We start from the raw sequence: 21,276 nt of genomic DNA on the forward strand, positions 1-21,276 counted from the left end.
AAGCAACAAGTGATCCCATAAGGCTCTTACTGGTAACTTTTGAAAAAAGATGTACTTCTTGGCTAAGCGCAACATGAAAGAGTTCTTGCTGAAGAAAGCAATTTTTCCTTATAGACCTCTCAATTTTTACAGAAACACTAGGATCATATTGCAATAAAAGGATCTTCCAGTAACACCAAGTTGACTGACACATTTTACTTTTACTTTCCAATGTATAAAATCTATTTTTGCGTTTCCTCTTACAGAAATGTGCCACAAGCAAGAAGCAATGGATTGAAAGCTAGGCACAATTCCTACCATATGAACTGAAGGTAAAGGGTTAAAACAAGGATGGCGAAATCTCAGCTAAAATGTTTTATATACAGCAAGGATTTTGTTACATTCCCTCTCCCATAGCCAGAACACTAAGCTAGTTATATTAACTAACAGACCTTTAAAACAAAAACAAAAGAAAAAAACCCAACACATCAACTTTAATCAGTGCACTTCCACCTGAAGAACAAAGCCTGAACATGGTAGGCAAAAAGGAAATTCCGTCTCGAGGAAAACACCATCTCCAATTTTCATATATCATGCATTAGAGATTCCTAGGACTGAACCGCTAATACTTGTATGCAGCTAGAAGCTTAGACATATTGTAAATGCATTATCTGCTGCAAGCAGGATATTGTCATGTCAGGCTACTTGAAAACCTGAATCTGAATAGATGTTTAAACCAGCCTTTTTCCATAATCCATTTTGCACTTAAAAGCAGTCCACAGTTGGATCAGTTCTTTTCAGCAAGGCAAAAGTTACAAGCTAGCAAATGTCATAGTGATGATTCTTCAGTCTTCATCTTTTTTGTTTGTCCATTCGAGCCGCGTTGCAGATCCTGCCTTTTCTTTTTCTGCTGCTGTAACCTTTCCTCCTTCCTCTGTAAGTAGGCAGCCATGTTATCAAATGAAGCCTTGTAGAGACTGCTGTAGTGGCTCTCTGCACCAACAAAACCTGCAATTGGGCAAAGCGAGAACACAAGACAAGTGTTAATTCCCTTGGGGGTCCCATCAGTTACTTCCTGTACTATAATTACAGACAGTGGAATTTCAACTAATTTCCTGTGGTCCTATTCACTTTATTAAATATCAGCATTTACACTGTGATTAGTGCTGGTTAGCATCTGTTTAGCCTTCACACAGCCATGCACAGTCTCCATTTTTAGGCTAAAAACATTCACAGACACAAGCACCTGACACTGAAGCAAAGAGAGCACGCAGCTCTCCTTACATGTTGGACACTTGCAGACTTCAAGGCTTCTGTTTTTAAAATGACTGCTGTCACGACTTCTTGTTAGACATCTTATTGGAGTTGTTCCCCAAGACCTGCAAAGGGTATGCCTAATTGTGACTGGTCTCCTAGAGTATTAACCTAAAAGAAGCTCAAAAGAAGTAGACTTCAAATAGCAATGTACTCATTTCTAAGTATTCACTCCAATGGTTTTAACTTTCTGTGAATTCTGCATAATGTTCATCACACCATCTCCAAGACTCCAAGCTTATACAACTACTATCCCAAAAAACCTGATCAGGTTGTTTCTGTAGAACAACACTAGCTGGCTAGGTCCACATTTCTAAAAATTGTTAAGAGTGATACCTGACAAAGCCAGTTACCTCTAGTTCTTTTTATATTCCTACTTTTCCTGCTATCAAAAATTCTTGATCTTAAAGGGCCGATTTGCTAGGGTTTGGTCCTGAAGTTAGTGTGCTACTCCACAGTAGTGTACATACAGCATCCTCTCGTTTCTTCCAGCAATTTTCCCTTGCTGGCACTGAGCAAAGCATACACGTTTACTTTCAAAGATCTTGCACTCACATAGTAAACAATTTATTGGCCTCTGGCCCTGGGAGAAATTGCATGCTGTCAGTTTGAATACCCATGATAGTCTCTGCTTTATTGGTCTGCACTAAATCTTGATCTATCTTTCTCTGGGATCAGTTACAAGCAGAATGTCAAACTGTTCAACGTGTATTTCAAGATTGACCTACATGTCTTAAAACCTACAGAATCATCAATCAGGTTAAACAAGTTTATAAAGGGACAGTAGGAAGAAATTAAGACTGGGTTTAAACAATGTAATGATCACCTTTTTTAAAAGGAGTAACTACCTTTTCAAGCACTAATTATGCACTGGAATAAGTGCTCATCAAGTGAGCCTCTCCTTACTAATTAACAATAATAGACCCTGTCATCTGAGCAGTTCTCCCTTCCCAGCTGCAGATGCAGCTGGCTACCACATATCACAGTAATTTGTTACAGTGGCTAATTAAGCTCAGAACCTCTTCCCTTGCCTACTCTTTTTACTTCTCTATTGTTCATTTTCACTCACACCTCGTACTTCTAATTATCTGCCTGGCCGTAACTATCAAGTCAGCAACATCTACATGCAAACACTCTCCCTTCCAAAGGAGTACCTGACTTCCTCTTTGATTTCAAAGACTGTACCAGCTTAATGACAATTTAATGAACAACTTAATCACAGCTACACTCTAAGCCATCCAATACTAGACACTAAGACGACTTTACATTAGACTGCAGATTCCTGCAACATTTCCATCTTTATGTATGGCCACCAAGAACAGACTAAAAGACCAATGGGGACTGTAACAACTTTTTTAAGGAAGGTTCCCAGTTTCCCAGCAAAGTACAGGAGAGAAATTTCAATTAATCAACTCTCAATACACAATGAGATATCCACTGGCATGTGCTGCAATCTTTCTCTGTCCTGCAGCCACCATAATTTCAGCTTCTAAGTAAAGTTGGGTGGTTTTTACATAAAAAAATCCTACAAGCATTGGGTGCTTCTGAACTAGTAAACCATGTACTACTTTTCTTTCAGAGACTAGAGGTGGGGCAGGAATCAAGAACAAAATGAACCAGCCCTGACAGCAAACAATTTCATCTGTGATACCATCCAGGGTCACACCCTCCAGCCACAGCAAACTCCACACAATCTACCTTGCCACGGTGGACCTGAATGGCCCATCTTTACAGCAAAGCTGCTCCTCCCATGGCTATTCCATTCTTACTGTCTCCACTATACTTCTGATAAGAGTATCACTGCCAGTTAAAGAGACTAAACAAACAAACAACAGTATTCAATATCACAGCAGTAAGACAGACTCTGGCAGCTCAATCATAGGGTGTTTAGATACATCCCTGTGATAAGGTGTCTAGTAAAACAGTTAGAATGGTATAATTCAGATCTAAATGCCTACATCATTTTGTGGTAACAGTATCCTGAACACACTTAATGTACTACACTAACTGCCATACCAGATGGAGTGACGAAACTGAGAAAACTGAAAGATGAAGCAACTTCAACAGCCAGCTGAACAGACCTGAACTCTAATTCTGCTCCTAGATTCATGCTTTAGTTATAAAAACTGCATTTCCTGGGCCTTTAGACCAAATTTCTCTACCTTCAAACACTGTCCAGTTGTCTTGAAGATATTTTGACATCTTCTGTAGTCCTTTGTCATCAGTTACAGCCTGGGAAGAGAAGGAATATTGTTTATTATTTCCAAAATATCATCTAATCTCATGCTTCATGGCACACAAAATTGCAACAGCTCTCAAATGAGTACAGTGAAAGGAGAGTAAGTGTAAGCCCCCCACAACCTCTTTTAGGCTCCTTTTTTCCAGGACTGCTATAGAACCCTGGCCTGAGATCACGTGTTCTGCTGGGGAAGCTTTGCAACTTGAAGGAAAAGAAAACAGATTCCCACTTACTAATCTGTGAGGAAAACAAATATCACAAGAAACACATAAGGGCCACAGAACATACTTGGAAATTTCATTTAAAAACACTTCACAGCTGTACCATAGTTAGCTGGGGACGTAAAAGGATAACAAGTGAGTTTCCAGTTGTTTAACAGGCTATTATAGAGAACTTGATAGCACATTACTCAAATTTGACTCCTGTTGTTCGTGGGGGAAAAAAAAAATCCCCTTAATGCTCCCAGAATGCCTCGTCCCCCAAAGGATCCTTCAGAGGCAGGCACAGCGAAGGCTGTGTGGAAAGCCTATCTGAGCAAACCAGAAAGGGATTTTGTTGTTTTGTGGGTTTTTTTTAAATAATCAAGTGTAGCACAGACAATGGTTTGAAGTACTGAGTGCAACAGCTGACAACCACTCTGCTTGATCCTGCTATGGCAGATGTCAGCTTTACGAGAGAAGAGACTGGTATTCATCATAAGCTCTCAGTAGCTTTGTGTTATACACAGGTGAGAAGCAGAATGAGATGTGTACCCATGCCTTCTATGCCATCTCAAGACACAAACAGAGAAATGTGCCATTTAGCTTTCATGGAACATAGTTTACTCATTTTTGCTATGGCCTCAAAGCAACACAAAACATTCAGGATGCTAGTGTAACAAAAGTATCTACCTTCCACTGATCATCACATGGTCTGTACAACTGAAGAGGAGCTTCACTGTCTTCCTGCAAAATCCAGAGATCTCCTGTTTCCTCAAATGCAATGTCCCAACCTTTATGTTTCAAAGAGATTTGCTGTCTGTAAACTAGCTGTTGGGCAATGGCATCAAGCTGAAAGATGTAGACTGTGGGAATACTTTTGAGAGGAAAAACTTAATTACCATTATTACCAAATCCACCTACAGCCATCACTTGCACAGCAAACTACAAACACCCACGCTAATTCCAAACAGAGCCAAAGCAAAGTCATTAGGAATTGCAAAAAATACTCTAGCGTTTCTAGTGCAGTTTGCTTACATGATCTGAGACAGAAGCTGTAAATATGTAACACATCAAACAGCTTTTCAAGTGTTATATGAAAGAAAAAGCAGTCAACGCTGCCCTTTCTTTAAAAGAAAAGGTAGCAAATGGAATTTCATAAGAATTACTAAATATTTATATAAGGAGTGTTGCATCATAGCACACTGGCCTACAAGGCTTCACTTGATGGAATACGTAGCCAAGCACCAGTCAAAATAAAACAGGAAGGGAATTACATACCAGGGAGGGGAGGAGGGAATAAGAGGGACAGGAAATCTTGACACGGCTGAAGAACGGGACTCTGGCACTGCACTCATCTCCACCTCTCCCATCAGGACTCACTCCTCTAGCAGCCACAGCCTCTACGTGCAGAGCTTCCTAACCTCCCTCAGACAGGTCCCCAGTGTGCCAGGCAGGACACCATGGCTCCCTCCCGAGTGGCCTACCAGGTCCACGTGACAGCACTGTTCAGAAATGCTAGGCTGTGGAGTTAGAAATAAAAGCCTGACGCAGAGCGCAGCATGGCCCCTGGGCTAAGTGACACAGGCACAGCCCTCAGCTGACATGGCTTCCCCCTCCAGGGCCACTCTGGATGCCCATGCAGAATGCATGACGGGGATCCTTGCTCTGGCCAAGAGCAAGTCCACTGAGGGGACAGATTACAGATTTCACTGTACAGGTAGCTCTGGCAATCTCTCCTTTTCCTGTTGGCAAGCTTTTGTCGGGAAGAACAGCTTCCTTAGCAGGCTTAAGGTGCTGTGGAAAGAGAGGGGAAGAGTGCTTGTCCATCCCCGTAAGACACTTCCTTGCCAGCTGGATTTGTAAAGCTTCTCAGTGCTTAGGCCCTTCAGCTCCTGAGCACTCTCTCCTTACACAAACACACCTATCTGAACCTCCAAAATCAACGTAGCCTCTCCACAGTTTTAAACTGAAGCAACGCTGGGGTTTTAAACAGAATGGCCAAACCCATCTACAGGAGCAGAATATGGTAACAGAAGTTTGGCCGTTCCATCACCACAGCACCTTGAACAAAACTGGACCTAAAACACATGGGCGTCACGCACAGCAATTTTGGGAGACATCCTGAGCACCAAGGAGGGCTCTCACACATCCTCGTCGTGTGTTTCCTCCTGTGATGGAAAGGCATCCTAAAGTCTGCAAAATTTAACTAAGCCAGGTAACCCTTGCACGCAGACCAAGCACAATAAGGACTCAGAGGCTCCCTGTGAGGCTGCAGGCATGCCTGGGACACTTGGAGATCCACAGTACCAAGTACTGCAGGCTAGGGGAAAGTTAGGACAGCCAGCAGGGAAAGCCGCTCTTGCCTTTGCAGGAGCCATGATGATTTTAGCCTTTTTTCCCCATTTACTCTTACCAGTCACATAGAATGGCAACATAACCACCTTGACAGCAGTAGGTTATTCTTGACACAGGGTATTTCTATTAAAAAAAGAAAAAGAAACATCCTTGTAAGTCAAGACCATTTATGGGCAGAAAATTCACATTCCATTTCACATCTCAGCCTTTAAAATACAGAAGATGTCTTAATTTACAGCAAGTTAAGCAACATAATTACCTTTAAACTGCGCCACTGTTTGCTGTTTTATGAAGTTTTCCGCACTTCTCCCTTCACAGCCATCCAGAGATCAAATGCAAAGGTTTTAGTGAACTACTCTTAATAGACAAACTAACAGATGAAGGAAAAGTACACCACCTTCAAACATTCTCTCCTGCGACGCTAATGGCAAAAACATCGACATTAAGCCCGCTCAGCCAGGATATCACACTAGCAGCTCAGAGATTATAAACACAAGCCATTAGCTGCTGTTGCTGTTATGTTTGTTAAAAAAAAAGAAGATAGTGAGGCACAGCTAATATCCTTGCTGTGATGCCTCTGTTTTCAACCTGCGTCTGGGTGAAGCCATACTGCTTAACAGAAAACATGCCTTGAAGAACAAGGCAAGACGGCCAGAGGCCATTTTCCTCATTAAGAAAAAAACCAAACAAAATCCTCGAACAAACTAAAAAAAAAAATTATAATCTCACACCCAACAGCAACAAAAAAACCCTACACAACATTCCCAATTTAGAAGACACATAGTTTTACCTGGGAGAGAATCAGAGAAATACCTTTGCTACACAAAACATACTACTTGAAATATATAAAAACTGATTTGAGGCTCCCTGAGTGGGAAGCGAGAGCTTGGGAGGAGCAGAGAAACTGCAATAAGATGCCCTAGGGTGCTTTTCCAAAAGTATCTGTTATGTAATGTGAAAGATGGAACTGCAAAGGCAAAAGGCTGGTTCTCAAGTATATTTTCTAAGTAGTTATAACACCAGCATTTCTGATTAATAAAAGCCTTCCTACTAGAGTTATCTCCTTTATGCCAGGGAAAATACATCTTCTTGACACCCTGCTGGCAGAATTCAGGTGCATCCTCAAGTCCTCTTTCCTTTTATCTACTTTCCAGCCTTCACCTCCTTCCCTGACATGACACTGGTCACTAGACAAACCATCTGGATCACCAGGTTCAGCTGAATTTGGGAGTAACCATGGGATTTTACCCTCTGAGCTACCAGCTGATGTATAGGCATTGTCAGGGTGCTTGTTTCTGAATTTTGCAATCAACATAGAAAAGCAAAACAAGCTGTACAGCTTCCAAACATTCAAGTCAGCAAGTTTAATACCAGAATTAACTATTTTGTCAGTGGTACATGATGCAACTACTTAAAGATAAACCAACAGTGGGAAAGATATTTAATAGTATAAATATATCTGAAAGCCAGGGTTACATAGTGCATCTCAAGCACATGAGAAAAAAAATTAAATCCGTTGTGTGATACAATCTCACGGAAGGAAGCAAGAACAACAGCATGCGCACACCTTTCACTCACGTATTCAGATGCCTGTATGCCAATATGAACAGAAGAGGAGCACTTTACAAAAAACATTATCAAAACGATGATGTGTTTCAGAGCTGTTGGGAACAGATGGGACTAATCTCTTGCTACTGTGCAGAAATACTAAGTTGTTAGTCCATATTTAGCATTGGGACCCAGGATCCCTGTTTCACACTGACATAAAAAATGCTTGCAGTTCCAAATACTGGGCAGGATGAGTGGGCTGAATCAGAAAGGTCCTCTGTAGCCAATACATCTAAATGTAGTTATTGCAGTATGGAGCCATTTATACCACAGCTTTAGAGTAGAACTGACAGCTCCTGTTGCAAACCACCAGTGGGTTCTTTAGACATTTAAAGGAACAAGCCAAGATATATAGAAATATATATATAGAAACCCCAAACCTGTGATATTTACTTCTAATAACAAAGCACTGCTTTTATGCCTGTCTCATGACAAACATGCAGGGCAAGTGCAGCGATGGGAAGTGCCCACCTACACAGGAGTGCTTTGTCAGAGAGACAAAGGGTTCTGTGAACTTGAAGTATGCAGCAGCTCTCCCCCACCCTCACTGTGGGAGGGAGGAGAAGGCTATTTTGATTTGAACCAAGTGTTATCCACAGCTGGACAGACCAAGAAAATGTATCTTCTTTGCAAGCTCTTTCCTTTACATGTGTAGGTAAATTAACAATCAGCAAAGTGATTACAAGACCTGGAGTAGTATCTTGTTCAAGGACAAGCCTATAAAATCAGTTAATTTAAAGACAAGCTACAGGAGCAGTCTGTGATAAACAGATGTTCAGTTGATACTCTCTGAACTTATTCAGCATTTATATGACACTGTTATCAGCCTGCCAACACCTTAAAATTAACTTTTGATGTCATCTGTGAGAAGAGGTGACCCTATGAAAAATTAATGTACTGGAGCAGTGGGGTACAGTTGTGCAATTCTTCTTCTGGACTTTAAACAAGCTTCTGCTGTCAAGAGGATCAGATGAGGCGGAAGCTTTGAAGCAGGAAAAATATTTATATAGCACTATGAAATTAGAGAATTACTCCCATTCTAGTGAAAAAATGAACTGAGGATCTGCAACCCATCAGCTGAAACCAATGCTATACTGCTCAAAAACATTGTTACATTCCCAAAACACATATTCATTATCTGCCAAGCAAAATAAGCCCATGTTTATGTGCTCACATGACCCATCATTACAGATAATTCCATTATCGTTATCCATTTTTCCATGCTTCAAGCTGTGTTTCAAGCTTCAGTGCATTCACAGTGGTTATCAATGATAAAAATGTAATGCAGAAGACAAGAAAACACACTTATCGATATCTGATCTTTGGTTGCTGGAGTCATCTGCAGACAGCTGCTAGTTACAACCGACGAAGTGCTGACTCAAGACATTGTTCCCTTAAATTCAGACTGTAAATGTTACAGTAGGTTTTGAAGGTGATCTTTGATACACCTGGATACATAGCATGACTAAATACTACCACCAAACAACACCTCTGGCATTTCTAGCACTATGATGCCAGCAAAACACAAATCTCCTCCTTTGGTCCTGCTGGCCATTGAGACTGTAACTGTTCTGAAAGAAGCACGTACTGACAGCTGTGTAGCATACAGCACAAAAGTGGCAATGCACTGTATTAAGGTTTAAATCTGTCATTTATCTGTCTGTAATCACTGAGACACTGCCTGATCACCATTCCAAGTGTATACAAACTCCAGAAGTCAACTGAGTCTTTGGCATCCCTCAAGCATTGTGCAAATTTAGTGTCACTGGAGACAGATTTTTAAAACCCCTGTAAGAGTGGGCAGTGAGCAGAATTTCACAGATTCAAGGAACAGGCCAGCCTGAGGCTTCCAAGACCACCATTAGGAGACACATACGGCAGTGGACAGAAGAACTGCAAAACACTGCAGGAATAGTTTATTAACTGTTGTGTTACATTTATTAACCCACAGTTTGTGGATTTTCCCTGTCATTGCTTGCTTACACCGAGGTAAAGAAGCTAAACTGACACTCCTCAGTGAATGGGCACCCCAACTTTCTGCTGAGAGACTCCATCAGCACAGAGTATCCTATGGAAGGGACTTTATCAGGTGTGTGAGGAGGCAAGGCAAGTATTACTGAACTATGTCCAAAAGCCTTCAAATACATTCTAAGAGAGTTGGAGATTATTTTTAAAATCAATTCCTGCTTGCAGCCACAAGGTTTTTTTCCTCTAACATTTGTTAGTTTATCCAATGCTATGTTCAAAGTTTATTATAGCTTCATTTTTTTAAAAAATAATAATAGTTTGTAAGCAATGAGGTTAGAATACAGTGTGAGACCAAGCCCCGTTAATTTATAGGCAAGCTATCTTTCTAAATGCTAAGCCAGTCTAAGCAAAAAGTAGCATTTTTAAAATTAATAATAGGATTCCTCACTTCACAGCTAGTTGCTTACTAGTCCTCAATGATCCAGTAAAGCTAGAAGGCAAACTATTTTAAAATAAAACCATTCTTCCCTCCAAAGGAAATGCCTTACAACATTGCTGTGGATGTGGATTTGATGGTTATCAAACCACACTGTTTCAACATTAGCTACTTTTGAACACAAAGAGAAAACACCTCAGCTATGAAACTCCCCAAGCCACTTATTTCCAGAAGACTATATGCAGTAATTTTACAGGTTTGCCTCAGTCTTAATTCTCCTTTCTTTACTCAAATCCTGCTGCACCCAGACTCTAAGAGGATGCCCGCTAGATGGGCTTGTTGCCTAACTTGCTACACCCCTTTTTTGCTTGTGAAAAAAAGAAACAGCAGTTAACAACTTCAAAGATTTCAAGTACTAGACTCAGTCTGAAATGAGCCAGGGACCTTGTGAATGTGTACCAGAGGTCTCTGGCTCAGGTGTACTTTCAAGTATACTTTCGAGTTCAGGTGCAGGTTAATGTATGGATACTACTCTGAATTCCAAACCCAAGATTTCCAGTATCTAAGCTTTGAATGCTATGATCCAAGTGGCTGCCATCCTGGGCTTACCTACAATGTTGCAAGTTATTACTCAACACAAAGAACAACTTACTGATGTCTTTCACACAGAAAAAAACTCAAGTTGTTGGGTCTGTACCTAGCAGCTTGGTCCTTCCATCAGTTATGCTCCCAGTTCAGTAACTGGGAATCCCACTAACAAAACAGGCCAGACGTATATGGACGTCAAAGAATCTCTGACGGATGCCCGTGAATGGCTCCCGACTGCTGGGAGAGGCCAAGCACAACACACTGACTAACCAAAACCACAACAAAACACAAGGGAAGGGGACTTTCCAATTTAATTTCAGTCTGGATACAAATTCTGCAGTGGATTTGCCTCAAGAGCCATGCACAGCTGCTGGCTTCCCAGTCACCTAACAACTGGGAGGCAGCTGTGGACTTCAGAGAAAGCAGTTTAAAGATTCACATGAAAAACACACCCAGCAGGATGGGTGGTTAAATGAACAACTCTTAAATGACTCAACAGATTAGCAGCCAGCTTAATATGACATACAAAGTAGGGACAAGAACAAGTGCTGTAACACTGCTATAAGGTCATATGTCAATTCATGTGACAAGAAAGAACAAAACCAGAGATCAAGTACAACCAGAACCACTGCTCACATCAGATTAGCATCCCGTTATCACAGCAGCACCCCAAACACACACATACGACAGCACTCATGTACAGGCTGCAAGCTAGGGAGAGCTGCTGAGGTATTCAGTTTTCATGTAGGACTTGGACATTTTAATTCTGGATACCGCCCAGCTTCAGACAACCCAAGCCCAGTGTTTTGACTCTGTGGGGTAGTACTATTGCAGGTGACTGCCTACAAATGTTACAACACTGCTCTTTGCTCAGATAAATTGCAACTGTAACACTTGAAATTCTAGGTATTTTATAAAAACAGGCGATTTTTTAGTTTTTTTCCAGTGTTACAAGGTATTTTCTGGCACCAAGACTCTCTGGCACCTGTGGTTTTGGTAACATTTTCACGTGAAGGCTTTCTCCAGTGTGCAGAACTTACATTTGGGAAGAATTACAAACAGTTTCTTTTGGTTACTGCTTGGCACATTTATAAATGCACACAAGAACCTTCTACCTTTCCTGAAATCCCAGGCTATTGTAACAGCAACTCACAGGCCTCACATAACTTCTGAACCCACCGACAGAAGGGAAGCACTCCCAACAAAATGCAAACACCACGTTTGGGAGTCACAAGGATCAGGAAGATAGCAAAAGCATTGACACACACACAGGAGTACCTGGTCGGGTTTGGTTGTCTCAGGCCCACAGATGCTACTTAGATGACAGCAGTACACTTCTTCTCCACTTTTGTACTCCCAAAGCCTCAAAGTCAAGTCCTGGACAGAGGGAAGCAGACACAAGTCTATTACTAACAGCACCTCAGGCAAAGAGAAGCCATTTGTGGCCTTCAGCTAAATCCTGTTTCCCTGGAGAGCTTCCCACAGAAGCTGCTAAACAGTCATTTAGTTAAGACCTCAAACTGCAGATAAAACATTTTAATTACAACAATTTTTCCTCTCCATTCTAAATTATTCAATCACACTAACTTTAGTTCTCCTTCTGAAGTGGAAATTGGGTAGCTGGAGGAGGACATTTCAAGCCTAATTTCAAATAGCACAGTAATACATGTGCTCAGCATTTTAATGGCTATTCTTTCAAGTTGCCCTTCTCCACTCCTACTCTTGTTATCACCCAAATTCTTGCTTGCTTTAGTAACCTCCCAGAAAGAAGCTAAACACTTCTCTGGAAAAGCAGAGTAATCCAAGAGCTAAGAATGAAGTACAGCCACATGCAGCACTAACACTAGAGTTGCTAAGTATTAAAGGAACAAGAGACAAGAGCCTTAGGGAAGGCAAGAGCAGCAGCTGAAACCAAACACTAAGGATTACTATGATCTTCACATCTTCACAGAAAACAATTGTTTCCTATGTAGTTTTGGTAGTCTGGGAAACAAAGAATATTGTTTCCCTTATTATAGACCAACTCCATCTACTCCCTTTGTACATGTCTGGCATGACAGCAGGATGCCATCAATTTCAGAAAAGGGCTGGGGGGAGGGAATGGACGGAACACTCACTTCTTCAGTCCTCATCCAAGCATTGCGAGGCACTGCACTGCAATCTCTACATAACATGCACTGGACATACTATGAGGACATACAGACAAGGACATAATCCAGAACAAGTCGCCCAGGGGAAAGCAAGTGGGAGGGTGTAGAAGGAACAATTTTCTCACATTAAAAGCTCTAAAAATATCTGTGATTCTAAGGCCATTCATTCTCAAAACACTCATTATCATGGCAGGCTAGCATAATACTCATTTGCTTCAAAGTTGTTTAACAGTCCAACGATTAAAGTTTGTCTGTGCTCCAAAGCAAGAATTAATGATGAAGAAATACTGAGGACTTTGTGATTTCTCCATCCCAAAGATCTTAATAAGCAGCTAGCCATGCTATAAACAGAGTAAATGGCTCTTAAGATTATCTAGGAATAGAATGGGTGAATACTGAAGAGAAAACTGAGAAAGGTGGGGGGGAGGGAGAGAGAGGGCATGCTGTAAACCGTGAGAGATGATGCTAAGTATTCCAAGGAACCTGAGGGAAACACAAGCAAACAATGGCTTTAAAATCTGTATTTTTGAGAAATACTTTTCTGAAGAAATTGCAATACGTACCCCAGAAGCTGATAACAGTAGGTCAGGACAGTTGGGTATTACAAGTATTTTGTTCACAAACCTAAAGGGAAAGTAGTGAGAAGTTGAACTCTCTTGCATGACACTGGTCTTTAAACACACACAGTAAGAGAAAACACCAATTTTAAAGGTAACTCTAAAATAAACAGATTCTCGACATCAAGCTAATTGGGAGGGAGAAAAAAAATATGTCTACAGTACTTCATATATGCTACACAAACTACCTTCTACTTAATGGGAAAAAAATATTTCCCCATCTGCACTCAAGGAATTCTATCGACTTTCTCCCGACTGCGAGCTTTGCCATTTAGACCAAGAAAATACCAATGGAGATAGATTTACTTGGGTAGCACACTGCCCTTTCTCAACTCATGACACACATTTAAAACATAAATCAACAGATGCTTTTGAAACACAGCAACAACAATGAATCAGCTTTCAGAGTACCACATCTCTCCCATCACAGCTGGAGACCATTCAAAAGCAATCTTTACAGATTTTTAAAACAAGAATGTGACAATTTACCACCAGTGTCTACATTCAGCCAGAAACCTTATTTTTCAGAAATATGTAATACTGCTGTGTCTACCGTGACTTGCCTTTGCTGAGTAACAGGGACCTGAACTTCTGGAATTCGTTAATTAACTTAATGCTCAGCAACTTAAAACACAGTGACCTGAGCAGAACATTACCTGAGTGGGACAGTCTTGCTTTAAAATGGGCATAATATTAAGGCCATTAAAAAAATAAAGAGGAAAAATAAATAGAAAGAAGAGATTTGGCCACTGTAATACAAACTTCCATGACAAAGCGGTAATGGCAGATCCAGCAAGAGTCACCACGCACCTCACTGAAAGAAGATCCAGGAGTGTGAAACAAGACAACAGTTACAGCTGCTTTATGTAAACCTTTGCTCATTCATTCCTAATTTAAATATTGCATTTTTAAATATATTTCAATTAATTTACACTAAGTGCCTTTCTACTCTGCAGCCCCTAATGAATTCTTTGTGCAGACAAAACAGCCCCCGTTTAGAAGAGTCTTTCTGACGATCAAATTCTATTCATTAGAAAGTACAACTGTGTACACAGTAGGTGGAAACATCAGACACGGCTCTGTAAATATGCTGTAGAAACTGGCCTGATCAAAGACTACTTAGATCTTTAACTTCAGTAGTCTCTTGCTTTTATACTATGCCAATTCTCCACAGATTAGACTACCAAATGATGTTTATTAAAATCAGACTGACACTCCAAATTAATCCATGTCCTAAACGCTCCATTGAAACACCTTGGTAGGCAAGTGTAGATAGGTTTGCTACCCATATCTCAAGTTCCCCAGTCAGAGAGTCTTTAACTCCTGTTTCTGATACAGTGAGTTGACTGCACCGCGTTGCATCATCTTATGGAAGAACATGCCTGGAAGAGTGTCATTAACCCCAAGTAACTCAGAGACAGACAGACAAGCAGAATTACGTGCATTCTCCACCCTACGCAGGGTCACATCTTCGCTGCTATCTTGTCACTGGGGACTTCAAAATGTAGCAGCAGCCACACAAAAAAAAAAAAACCAAACTTGCACAACCCCCCTACCCTACTCAAAAACCCTAACAACCAGCAACAACAAAAAAAAACTCCAAAAGTCCACAAAACCATGTGGAGATAGAAGGCAAAGTGAACAGACTTTGAAAATACCACAACTGATAGACATTTCCCTCTACATTTTGCTGCTTAAAAAGTCTTTTAAAAGTCTATTTGCCATCTGAATCTTCTTCGCGGTAAAATGACTGCTGAGAAGTAAAGGGAAAATACAGTCCCCTCCTGTAGGCCGAAAAGGAAGTCCAGATCAACTGGCTAGAAAAAAACCTTACTCCTATAGCAAAACAAGTACCTGTCTCCTAGCAAGTCAGAGCACATCTGAACCACATCCACACAGCTAGCAGGCTGATTTGCTGCCCTCTACTCTTCAGATCCCTGGGAATAGAAGGACCTTCACTTCAGGATGGAAGAGAAAGGAAAGGAAGGGAAAGGAAGGAACATCCTTCCTGTTTTTATGCAGAGCGAACCCTGAATTTTACTAGGCTTAGTAACACAGCAGCAGCACATTATCTTTCTACAGGGATATCCCCTACAATCCACCTTCCGCAGATCCTTCTACCTACCTAACTGTTCTTCCCCACAGCAATAGAACCAATCTCAAGAAAAACACCAAGTCCCTTTTCTCAGCTACCAGAAAGGCCAGGTAACTACATTAAGAAGCATGATTCCTTGAATCTATTTTATGCAGCCATTCTGCAGCCTCTAGTTCACTGCAGTCTAATGTCCAGGCAGAAAGAGTGTATCTTACTGATACAGCCAGGTTTCTTTTGTATTACCACAGAACCTCCAAGTCTGAGCTCTGCCTTGAGACGGCATTAGATTAACATCTGTCCATGCTAATCACTAAGACCTCCCTTCCTAAGACTAAGGGGGGCTCCATCTTGAACTAACAGTCTCCAGACTCTGCAGTCTCTTGTGGCCAGGAGGTCCAGGGAGGCAATTCTGCCCCTCTACTCTGGTGAGACCCCACCTGCAGTACTATGTCCAGCTTTGAGGTCCTCAGTACAGGAAAGGCATGGACTTGTTGGAGCAGGTCCAGAGTTGGGCCACAAAAATGATCAGAGGGCTGGAGCACCTCTGCTATAAGGACAGGCTGAGACAGCTGAGGTCATTCAGCCTGGAGAAGACTCTGGGGAGACCTTACTGCAGCCCTTCAATACTTAAAGGGGGCTTATTAGAAAGATGGGGACAGACTTTTAAATAGGGTCTGTTGCAATAGGACAAGGGGTAATGGTTTTAAACTAAAAGAGGGTAGATTCAGACTAGAAAGAAGAAAGAATTTTTTTTTATAGTGAGGGTGGTGAAACAGTGGAGCAGGTTGCCCAGAGAGGTGGTAGATGCCCCATCCCTGGCAACATTCAAGGTCAAGTTGGACAGGGCTCTGAGCAACCTAAACTAGTTTAAGATGTCCCTGCTCATTGCAAGAGGGTTGGACTATATGACTTTTAAAAGTCATTTCCAACTCAACACATTCTATGATTCTAATACAGACTTAGCCGTTAATCTACTATGACTAGAAGAGACAATCATTTCATCCACTGAGACACAGGGAAGAGCTGCACACAATAACTTTTGCACACAACGAACTTACTCTGTGTGTCCCAAACAGTAAGATACAATATTATAAGGAGCCTTTGCCAAGCTGACTCTGATCTTCTCATCTCTGTCTGCAGTTAGGATATACCGGTCATCAGGACTCAGTGCCTGTTGGTAAAGGGAGAGTTTAAGTGCCCGGCGGTTCAATGCTTGTTTTAATACAATTCTTTCTAACCAGGAGAAAAAAAGATAAGCAGTAAACTGTCTGCTGCTCCTGATTCTCAATGACAGGCGCAGCTATTAAGCCATGCTTTTCCACCAAAAACAGAAGCATACATCTTTATGACAGTAACTTTGGCTAAGACAAGTGACACTGACTACCAGGTCCAGTGAAATCCACTGAGCTCCAACACTACAGGCAAACGTCCCACTGAGTGTTAAAAAGAGAAACTTATCACATTGAAGAACCCAACCGACATGACAGACTAGGTGAATTCTCATATACATTCTATCACTAAGTCTTCTGTGACTGTAACATGAAGCCTTCTTAAACACACACACTTTCCCAATAGGTAACCCTTTGGTAAGCTTGTTTCCTTACCAAACTCTGCAGGAAGAAATCCCGACCACATATTGCATTTATATAAAAAACAGAAATCCCAAGCCTAGGACAAGAGCAACAATGAAAGACCCAAACACAAGCAGGAACGCAGGTTTGTACACTAACTACAAGGAGGCATGTACTTACAACATCCAACAGCAGAGACAAGTGACCTAGCTCAAGTTTTCCATCTGCTTGGGGTTCAGTTATTGAGTAAGAATAGACATCACCAGACTTGTCTGCAACCAGAATCTTATCTTCTGCAGCTGTAATAACCAGGGAAGTGCATCTCCTGTTCACAGACCTGAAAGAAAAACAGCACAATTTGAACAGCTCTGGATGGCAGCTTCAGCAAATCTGGATTCAGACCCGGTTAAACAGGCCAACAGACTGGACAAAAAGCTCTCAGACGCAGTATTCTTGAAATGGCAGTAATGAGAATAATGTTAAGGGAAGGTACGGGGCTGAAATAGCACTTTTGAGACCTATTAAAAGACTAAACTATGTAATAGCAAACACCTGGGGGGGGTGACAGAAAAAAAAGAGACCATTAAAGCTGCATGCCTGCATTTTGCTTAGGTGCTTTCTCAACTGAGCATTTTACCTAGGCAGCCTGCCAGTACTCTATAAAGAAAGCGAGCAGACTTTTTTGAACTCTCCATAATAAAAATACAAGTTAAACATGCAGAAAAGAGAAGACAAGGTAGGAGTTCTCCTAGTAAAAGCCCTTTGCAACAACACATCTGAAAACTGTGTGGAAACTACTCCTCCATTTACCACTTCTTACTGTAAAAGGAAGCCCTTACTTGTGAACCTCAAGGACTCTTCCTCCTCACAGCCAGAGTCAGAGCACCACAGTCTTAGGGTACCTTGTCCAGGCAAAGCCCTGAACTTGAATTCCGACTGTCCCTCATCATCTGCCAGTATCTTATAGTTCCAGTTGCTATTGCAGCAGGTAACAGTTTTCTTGCGCCTTTTCAGATAAATGTAAGGACCATATATGTGAGAAAACAAGTTTTAGGAAAGGTTTAACCACTTATTCTGGAAAATGCTTCTGCAACTTAACAGCTATTGTTACTGCTGTTATTCTTTTCTTTCCAAACCCCTCTATGTCCTGTGTGTTAACAAACGACTAGGGTCACCGGGGATCATAAGGAATGGACATTTCTATTCACCCGCTCTCAAATTTGGTGATCATCTGGAGGCAAAAGAACAATACACTGTATTTAGGGTAGGAATCAGAAAATCTAATATTTTTTAGTGGCTGTTTAAAGGAACACCGTAACAATGGAAAAATGTATAGAACAGAATGCCTACTAACACACTGCAGGCTCAGGCAGCAGAGTTTCAAAATAGGTTACCTTGCCAAGAAGAAAAAGTCTTGGTCCAAGTTCATTGTACTGCCTTTGATCTTACAACACAAAAAGTCAATAGTTCCCCTTGTCTGAAATGAGCTGACTACAAGAGACAGCACCACATGAAAACTTATATATAGCTTGCCACAGAACACCAGCGCAAGTTACATAGCTCAACTCTAGCATTCTTTTTTTCATGCAGAGGCCCTTTTGCCTGCATTCCCGGTTTCCTAATAGCAGGTAGTGACATTCCCAAAAAATCCAGCTGTGGTCCTAGCTGATCTTTTAGCAGAAAAATGAAATATCAAACAATTACCCCATGGCATATTATGGGCAAGACATACAGGGATGACAGAATGCAGAATGAACAGAATTCACCATTTCTGGTTTTGTTGGTGATTACTTACTCACGATAACATTGGTTAAAGGTCCATCATGTACCCTACACACACAGCCAGGCAGACAGAGACTCTATTTTGTTTTGCAACCAGGGCCTCAGCATTTGTCAGAGACCACCAGAAGCAGAGATGTCATATGCTGAGGTACTTTCTCAGGAAGTCCTTCATGGTACTCTTTTTTTTTTTTTTTTTTTTTTTTCCTCCTCTTTCTCCACAAACAGTAGTCACAAGCAGCAGCAGAAAACCTGTAACTGGAGGACCTCTGGTGGACAGCTACAGACTGTTTTCTCAAGAGGACCGTACAGCAGAACGGAAACAGTTGGCACCACCTCTAAAGATCTGCTTTTAAGAGAATTCACAAATTCCTCAAAACATCTTCTCCAAATCAAGAGAAGCAGACATTGCACTCGCTGAACTACTCAGTATTACTCTTGCAAGCCCAACCTTACCATTCACTAGGAGTAGTAAAGTTTCAGTTCTTAAGGACACAAATACTATCTTCTGGAATAAGAAAACAGATTATCCTTTCCTCAGCCAATGATATAAACAGGAAGCTTAGTGACAACAAATGGCAACATCCCAAGCACTACTATTTTATAGTTCTAAATGAATCAGCCATATCTCCATAACAAAGTGACACACAACATCCTGCTTCCTTACCTGATGCTAACACATTCCCAGGAAGGCTTCGTATGGAACAGAATCAGACGTTTGCTGTCATCTGTCAAGGCAAAATAATCTCCTGATGGGGAGAAGGCAAAAGCCAGGATGTCATCACTTCCTTTACCTGTAAGTTTTCCATCCTGCCTAATAGAGAGAAGGAAAACAACAGTTCACAACCTGAGAGTTCCTGAAATCCTTAAGAAAGATGGCTGTTCTCACACCACCAAGGGGGAGCATGAAGAACAAAGTACAACAATTTGTGTATTTGTGCTTAAAATGCTGAGCCAACTTGAACATTAATGCAAAGAGAAAAGCTAAGAAAAAGGAAACTGATATAAGGTCTAAGCCTGAATTTACCTGCTTAAAAAAAAAAAAAAACTACAAAAAAAACCAAAAAACGCTAGGGTTTGTGCTAGCAGATCCTGATATAAATTTAGGACAAAACAGAAAAATTAGCTACAGGTAAAGCAATGTCCAGTGGTAGAATATAAACTAAGAAAAATACTTTTTCAAGTTTTGAAATCTCATGACTTGGAGAACAGACCTGAAGGAGGAGTTATGTAACTGGTTTATATCTTTTTTTCTGTCTTAGATGACCTAATAAACAATGCAGCATTCTCTGTAGATGTCTTGACCAAGAAGAGTCATACAGAATCACTGACTGTACTACTGGTGTTTCTCTAAGAACTTGTACAGTCTCCTCTCTGGGATGAAACAGAAAGAAAAAAATACATACATATATATCCACTAGGGTTAGCAAAACCAAACTCGCCATCACCTGATCAAGAAATCATCCCATGTCTTTCTTTTATTACCGTCATTACCACATAACCTTCAGAGGAGATGCTCCCTCTAGGAAAACAGCAGATTTTCTCACCCTTTATTTCCTAAGGTTGTCTTCTCTACATTGCTGCAATCGTACACGAAGAGACCATCATCACTGTGAATAAAAACCAACAAACTAAAAACACTAGAACGACCATGAGCTTAACTACAAAGAGCTCAACTCCTTTGTAACATGCTATTTCGTGGTCACTTGCAGCACCGCCAATAGCTTGAGGCCCCCCCTGCCAAACGGGCTCCCAAAGCGCCACAGGAGCATCGCAAGTTTACACCTGCCAAACCAAATCGTCACCTGCTGGCAACGTAACCGTGACTTCTGCACATTTTACTCGTCAGACCCGCTGTGCTTGTCACTAGCACTTACCCCGCTGTTCACATAGCAGCGGCGCGCACCTGGTGGCGCGCGATCGTGCCAGAACACCGGCAGGACTAGAAAGCTGAAGAACGCCATTTCGGTAACGGCGGGTGCTGAAGGGGCGCCTGAAGGCTGCGCTCGGCCGCCACGGCGCTCCCGACAGGCGGGCACAGGCCGGGGCTGCTGCCGCTCCCGCCGCCCCCCGGCTGCCGGCCAGCAGCGGGGCAGCCTCTGCCGCTCGGATGGCCCCGGCCCCGCTCGCCCCGGCCCCGCTCGCCCCGGCCCCGCCGGCGAGACAGGCCCCACCCTACAGCCGCGCCGCCTAGCACTGACCCGGGCTCCTTGTACCGCGCCGCCAGGAGCCGCCCGCCGCCGCCGGCGACCATGAGCGCCCCGCGGAGCGCCAGGGCCGGCCCAGGCCCGGGCCCGGGGCTGCGCCCCCCGCCGCCGCCGCCCTCCATGCGTCAACTGCGCCACGTGCCGCCGCGGCGGGCGCAGGGCACGGGCGT

General features: G+C 42.1%; 1 protein-coding gene across 1 annotated transcript; it reads right to left on the reverse strand.

The window, feature by feature from the left end:
• Window positions 1-180: 180 nt before the first annotated feature.
• WDR4 (WD repeat domain 4) lies at window positions 181-21,272 on the reverse strand. The gene is made up of 11 exons (XM_055701263.1): window positions 21,101-21,272; window positions 20,447-20,509; window positions 19,567-19,713; window positions 17,301-17,457; window positions 16,608-16,720; window positions 13,401-13,461; window positions 11,966-12,064; window positions 6,146-6,210; window positions 4,423-4,606; window positions 3,456-3,525; window positions 181-987 (listed from the first exon to the last, which is right to left on the reverse strand). The coding sequence occupies exons 1-11, from the start codon at window positions 21,226-21,228 to the stop codon at window positions 809-811; spliced, it is 1,266 nt and encodes a 421-aa protein (XP_055557238.1). The 5' UTR covers window positions 21,229-21,272; the 3' UTR covers window positions 181-808.
• Window positions 21,273-21,276: the final 4 nt, after the last annotated feature.

Source organism: Falco cherrug, chromosome 2 (assembly GCF_023634085.1).
Source record: "Falco cherrug isolate bFalChe1 chromosome 2, bFalChe1.pri, whole genome shotgun sequence".
NCBI lineage: Eukaryota > Metazoa > Chordata > Aves > Falconiformes > Falconidae > Falco > Falco cherrug.